The sequence below is a fragment of the Colossoma macropomum genome, unplaced genomic scaffold (genome assembly GCF_904425465.1).
Source record: "Colossoma macropomum unplaced genomic scaffold, Colossoma_macropomum, whole genome shotgun sequence".
In the NCBI taxonomy this organism is placed as follows: domain Eukaryota; kingdom Metazoa; phylum Chordata; class Actinopteri; order Characiformes; family Serrasalmidae; genus Colossoma; species Colossoma macropomum.
In genome coordinates, this window is record NW_023494789.1 from 19371667 (window position 1) to 19378804 (window position 7138).

The 7138-nt window shown below is 38.7% G+C and overlaps 1 protein-coding gene across 1 annotated transcript; it reads left to right on the plus strand.

The window, feature by feature from the left end:
- Positions 1-1062: 1062 nt before the first annotated feature.
- Positions 1063-5869, plus strand: znf326 (zinc finger protein 326). The gene is made up of 12 exons (XM_036569538.1): positions 1063-1130; positions 1244-1290; positions 1643-1730; positions 1827-2169; positions 2333-2542; positions 2762-2807; positions 3084-3162; positions 3923-4070; positions 4150-4243; positions 5130-5260; positions 5359-5454; positions 5582-5869. Exons 1-12 carry the CDS (start codon positions 1063-1065, stop codon positions 5684-5686), a joined length of 1455 nt encoding a protein of 484 aa, XP_036425431.1. The 3' UTR covers positions 5687-5869.
- Positions 5870-7138: the final 1269 nt, after the last annotated feature.

Consider the following 7138-nt stretch of genomic DNA (forward strand, 5'->3'; position numbering starts at 1 on the left):
TAAGCTGTAGGTCAGTTATAGCCGCTTTTCTCGCATCTTCAGCAGGAAACTCTTCTGCAGAAATAGAGTTAGTTTTTTGTAAAATGTCTCTTAGCATTTGATTTTCTACGAGGCTAAAGTCAGCTTCTCATTCGCCAGCTTCGTGTTTGAATTGTCCCGTTCCACCTTAAATGGTGCGTGAGGCGCAAGAATGTAACTGCTGCACCATTTAAAGTGGAACGGGACAATTGAAACAAGAAGCTGGCGAATGAGAAACTCACTTCAGCTTCGCGATTTTGTGTTACAGTTTTTCGCTGCAGATTAAACGTATCAGGAAACCAACTGCAGCGTTTATAAATGCAAATAACTCCATTCGTGTCCAAATCATCGATGCTCGTCTTAAATCTCTTTGCCGTTTTGTTAACTAATAGCTAAGCGAGAGTCTTCTATGTTGCTATGGTGACCAGCAGTCTGAGCGCCAATATTCAGGGTTAAGGGTGAATTAGCAGTTATACATTAATTCCAGCGTTAACGACCGATCAGCAGAGCTTTATTTTACTGCAAAGGAGGATTATTTTAGTTTTAGCTAAAATCTTATTTCTGACATACTCCTTAGCGTGGTAGTGTGCGATTTTGGACGCAGCCTTAGTCAAGAGTCCTGCGTCAGTTGAACGTGTTCTGTGAGGAAGAGCCCTGCCCGGATTCTGTGTGTTTTCCGCTCTCACACCTGATGTCAGTCAACTAATCAGAAACCCGTTAGAGATTTTGGTCAGCTGTGAAATGGGATGAACTAAAACAAAGCTAACTGCTTCTTTCAGGTCTACCTCTCTGAAGGCCTTTAGAATGCGGCGTCTGGCTCAGTCGTAGCCTGTTTAGCATTTAGCAATTCCTCGTCCTTCGTTTTGTTGTGCTCGCTAGTTTCGTTAACGTTGTCTGATGAGTCGTATGTTAATAGTGATTACACTCTGACCAGTCTTAGGTTAGTGGGTAAGAAACTGGCCCACCCTTTTATATGGAGGGCGCCAGCAACAATCACCATAACGCAGTAGTTTTTGTTCTCTGTTAGCCCAAGACTTTAGCACGATGACTTCTGGAGATTCAAGAGAACGGTTCTCTGAACATGCTCCAGGATCGCGTGGTGTTTTTGAAAAGTAGGTTCTGCTGTTTTTCGTGTTTTAAGCATGACTAGGCTGGCAGATTCAAAGACTTTCTATGTAATCTTATAATAGTCTGAATATAAAATGACATGCTTGAAATCTTTAAGTTTCGCAGATGCAGATCTGTCATTAATGTCAGCATCTGAGAATACAGGTAAAACATTGTTGTAATCACTTGTTAAACATCCCACTTCTTGATTTGTGAGGTATATGCAAAAAGATGGTTCTTCAAGGGTTCTTTAACGGTGAAATGGTTCTTCAGATTGATGGAGAACGTGAAAGCTTGACCTTGTAACAATAGCAGTGCCCTTTTTGGTGTTATATAGAGGCATTTTCAGAAAGGTTCTATATAGAACTATATACAGCACATTCTTCGTCAATCTGAAGAACTGTTTCGCCATGCAAATAATCATTTAAGCATGAAATGGTTCTAAATAGAACCATTGCCTTTACTAAAGAACCATTGCAGAACCATCTTTAAGTGTGTACCCTTTTCTTTTCTTTAGAGAGGTCCTGCAGTTGGCAAGAGTTTAGGTTGTTTCCATCTAGATCATCAGACTCCTTTGAAACCTTTGAGACAGACAGCTGTACTGGGTGAGGTGGACTTGTTCTGAACGTGTGTTTGAGTTTTGGGAAGAATGCAATTTGATGACTGTTCACTGTAATCTTTTTTTTAATCTCTCTTACCAGATACAGTGCCTATGAATCTTTTGATTGTGCAACCCCAAATAATGAACACGAAAATGGCGGATATGATGTGCACTCTGCGGCCTGGACCGATGACATGATGCTAGGTTGGCGTTTGCCTAATCGAAAGTCTTCTGGAAGGTCCAGGTCACCACTGTCAGACAGCGGCCGAAGTGAATATTCCTCCTTTAATGATTTTTCTGCCCCTTCGACATCCTTTACCACCACATACACAAGGCCTGCACCCATTGGCTCCCGTGGCAGAGCTACGTCTGTGTACATTGAGCACCTGCGTGGAGCGAGAGGAGGAGATACCGCAGCAGAATGCAGAGCAAAAAGCAGAGGTGTAAGTATAAAAGGAAATTGCTATTGTGACACTTCAACTTTAGCTTGTGCTAAATGGATTCTTTCACAAGCTAAAAAGATACTTTGGATTGTTTGTGTGTTTATTTGTACATTTGTTTTTGACAAACATACACACCAAGGAAAGGCTTATTTCTGTCTATCAGTTTTGTGGGCTGAGGGGTGCTGTCAGCATACAGAACGTCCACTCTAATGTGGCAGTACCAGTGTTCCGTGGGACCAAACGAAAGATGATGGCGCCAGTGTACCCAAGCAAGTTTGTCAAGAAGCCGAGGATTGTCAGAACGACTCCTAACGTGGGAATTGGTGCAGGTGTGTCTGCAAGAAAAAAGAGTAATGGTTCTCTTAATTTTAGTGCTATGCTTTTCTCAATTTTAAGTTATTGAATTCTTTTAAAACTTGATCTTCTGTACTACAGTAGTGTTCAGTGTTAACTTTGAATTTTTGTCTGTCATCCACAGCACTGAATTTGACTCAGGTGAGACAATGACTGCTTTTACCCTTATTGTTCAGTTACAAAAAGACAAACTACATAAGTAAATGATTTTTTTTTTTTTTGTTCCTTTTTTCTAAAGCACCATCATATTTCTTCTGATGGGAAGGACCTGAGCACAGAAGGTGGTATGTACTCGCTGCTGGGCTCTAACTTTATTATAGATTTACTTCAGAAGTGTAACAGTTGCTGAGCTAAAGTAAAAGCTCTTTGGGGTTTTTTCATATAATGTCAAGCACAGATCTCTCATTTAAAAAATACACATTTTTATACACCTAAGAATGCTAAGATGTGAAGCAAGTAATGCAATAGTGGGGACACTAGAATGATTTTATAGACAATGTGTGCTTTTCTCCCCAGAAAAAATGAGTTTGATACTTTTTTTCCCATGTTTTTATCCTCAGAGGACAAGAAGGTTCGAGTCAGAGAGAAGCGAAGACGCAGACGAGAGAAGAACCGTGAGAAATATGGGGACAAGCACAGGTGACATTGGGTGGATCTCAACAGGACACTTTCAGTTGTGAAATGGTTTCTGTGTTTGCTAGTTAGTAAAAGCTCAGACTTGGCTATGAAAGTTGCCATTTTGTTTTTGAGCCACTAGAGAGCACAAAGTCATTCCTGGGGGGCTGTCTGTCTATGTAAGTTTAATGATAAGTCACTCTTGACAACTGTTGGATAAATAATTAAATGTAAAAGCGGAGTTAAATGTATTAGAAGCTTTATCTGTCTTTTCTGGTCTTCCCATGAGACTGAAGAAATTATGAAGGTGGTAATTTGGAGACCAAATAGTATTTAAAGTGAAGGTTTTTGCATTAAACATTGCTATGTTATGTTCATTTATTATGACAAAAAGTTAAAGTTCATGAAATGGCCCAGTGTACAGTGATGGGTGACCCAACGTTCTTCTCATTCAGCCGTCCATTGTTGCTTGGCAACAATACCACACACAGGATCTACAATTCTTGGTGGAATACTTATGTCGATTATAATTAATGATACACAATTTTTCCGTAAATAATTATTTTACTTTGTTCGTTTTAGAAAAAGCAGTGTCACTTGAGGCTGTGAATTACAGCGATTTTATAACAGAGAAGGGGGTTTTACCCTTCTTTGCATCGTGCTTAAGAATACCCTTCCCTGTGATAATCACAGTAAAGCACAGCCTCTCATGGTTTATTGCTTAAACGCCCTGAAGCTCCCTCCGTTGTTTACAGTGGGCCGTTATTCTGCCTCTTCTTTTTAGATTGGCCTTCACATGTGCGTTTTGTAAGTTTCGAACATTTGAAGACCAAGATATTGAGAAGCACTTCGGAGGCACATATCACCGTGAAACTCTAGATTACATTCGACGGCATGCCAAGTTTGATGACCGGGTCATTAGTTTTCTCCATGTAAGTCTGCTGCTTTTGAAGTCTCTTGTGATCATTGGTGTGAAGTCATTACTAATTTTTTTCCGTTTTTGTGTTAAAGGATTGTATGGTGCACAAGTTTCATAAAACAGTGTCTGCTTTATGCAAGTTGCGCACCTTCTCTGACCAGAAAATAAACCAGAAAGTTATGGAAGGTATGATTTTTCCTTTGTTTTCTACAATCACTGTTATGAGTTCTTTTTGTGAAGATGTGATTTTACTTAGTAGTGGTATTATAGGAGGGCCAGGTTAGTGCGTAGGTGTGTCTCTTATCATTTTCATAATGCTGTATGCATTCTGGATGAAGGAACTTGCTGTCTGATAGCACTCATGCAGCTTTTCCTGTTTAGCTTGGCATATTGTTGATGAATGAGAATTTGAAAGGAGATTGGCTGCTCATAGAAGTGGTATCTGTTCCATTGAACCTTAACCAAAATTATTCAAAATGTAACACTGAAGTCATGTTCATGCAGAATACATATACACAGTGCAATCCATAAATTCAGAGTGGCTGAAGCTAAAATGTCTACTTTCATTTGAGATTTTATATTGGTTGAACCATATAAAAACTGCAGCAAATTTTATATAGCCCCCCTCATTTCAGGCGAGTAAGTGAATGGACATATCTGTAACATACTTGGTTGCAGATCCTTTGCAGTTGAAATCTGCCTGAAGTTGTGATCATATATATCACCAAATGGAGGTTTTCTTCTATGCTGATGCTCTGCTAGTACTGTAATTGAGCTGTTTTCAGTTTCTGCTTGCTTCTTTGCCTTTATTTTTGTCTTCAGTAAATAAAATGCTGTTCAAGTTGGTTCACTGTCTTGACTAGTAAATAATATTTAGGGGAGGTGTGGTGCAAACCAACAAATTACTACTGCACTTGCTGACTACACTGATTTTTGTAAAAGAACTTTGCATAGAACATAGGCGTGACTGGTGCTGATATGTTTTGCACTCCTTTCAGGGCTGAATATGGATGGGAGTTTCACACTTGCCCTTCACATTTATTGATGTAATTTCTTTGGCTGTCTTTAACAGGGGTGACTGAGGATGACTACATGAGGAAGGTAGAGGTGGTGCACTGTATGGCCTGCAACATGTACATTCCTGCATTCTTCACTTCTGTACAGCAGCATCTCAGTTCTCCCATGCACTTAAAAAGCAAAGTGGTACAGACCCTCTTCACTGTTCTGTAAAAACGCCAAAAGTCCAAAAAAGCTTCAGTGAATTTGTTGGATGAATGTTAGTTTCTTTATCTCCTCTAAAGGTGTACAAAGAGCAGCTAAAAAGGGAGAGCGTGCTTACAGCCAAAGCTATCATAAACAACAACAGTGTCAAAGTGCGCTATGAAAAATATATAAAGGTAAATATGAATAAATCATATTAAAAAATAGATGTTATAGCATCTGTTGGTGATTAGTTTTACAGAGTTCACATACTATTGTTTGTCACATACTACTTGTTTAATGTCCGTTTTGTATCTTTTGCAGGGAGAAGACCCGTTTGTAAATGATGCCAAAGAAGATACAAGTTCAGATTCCTCTGAACAGGAGAGGCCTGATGAACCTGAGGACAGGGTGGACAGTAGTGACTGAAAATGAACTGGAGTTTGATGTAGACGTGTAGTTCTCTATCCATATGCTATGATGTAATGAACTAAGTGATCCCATATGCAGGTCTTGAAAGCTGTCAGATTGTTTTCATGGAACTCTTCTCTAAGTGAGGAACATCTTTTCTCACTCATTGCTGGTTTGGTTTGTTGCTTTTTGCGTTTGGAGATGATGGTGCCTCTCCATTTAATGTAATGTTTTCATTTACAGTGTGATGGCAGGGTCACAGTGCGTAGTAATTAAATTATAAGATACAGATGGTTTAACTGTACTATCTGGTATTGGATAACTGGCTGTTGTAAGATTGTCTGCAATTAAATTATATACAAAAATGATATCATACTTAAGGCAGTAATTACTTACAGACTCCTGCTTTAATCTGGTACTTATTTCGCACTGTTCCTCGCTCTTCTGAAACTCATTGTGTGTGTGTGTGTGTGTGTGTGTGTGTGTGTGCGTGTGTGTGTGTGTGTGTGTGTGTGTGTAAAACTATATAAACCTGCTTGGTTCAACTTCTGCTCTCCAAACAGGAATCCAGAACAACTGTGAAGCTAAGCTTATCATTTAACATGTTCAGTGTTCGAAAGATTGAGTTTAGTTGTATGTGTTTTTTTTCCTCTTTTCTCTCTACTTTTCAAGGTGGACTCTATCAGGAACTTCAGTGTTTGTAAAAGCTGCTTTCTTTAGTTCTTCTTCAGAGTCTTTCTAACAAGTGCTTGCTACACAATGGGTGCTGAATTTGAAATAATTAATAAATCAGCATTGGCCATGCTTCTTTTAAGATTTGTGTTAAAACATAAATAGTAACTCTAATACTGGTTTCCAGTATGAAATGCAGACAGAACACAGATACTTCATTTTTGTTTATTAATTACTGTTTTTTAATTTTCCAGTCAGTAACTCCTGAATGTCATGGAATGCAATGCTGAGTTAAAAAAAAATAATAATAATACATCATCCAACATTTACACCATACATAATTATTGTGGTTTGCATATCTTAGTGATGCTGTTGTGGCCATTTTGACTAATTGCTTTAATGATTTAATGACTAATTTTAACAATTTTTCTTTATGATAAGCATCCATTTAATTATTACTTGGAAATATGTGATCCCTTGTGGGGCAATCAGAGGAGAATTGTTTTTGAGTGAAAAACACTACTATACTACTACTATATCCTCAATCTTGGCAGCTATTGTACCCTGTGTTTAAAGCTTGTACTGCACATAACTGCAATGAAACTCCACTCAGAATCTTGCAAACCTCAACTCCTTTCATATTGTTTTCTGTGTAGGTTTATGCATTATAGTTGTTTCATTCAGACTCTAGACCTTTTCTCTGTTGTCTGAAGCTAGGAATGGATGAGTGGTTTGAGTACAGTGTAGTTGCTAAGTAAACAGTGAAGCAGTTTTTGTTTTGGCTCAGTATGTTACACA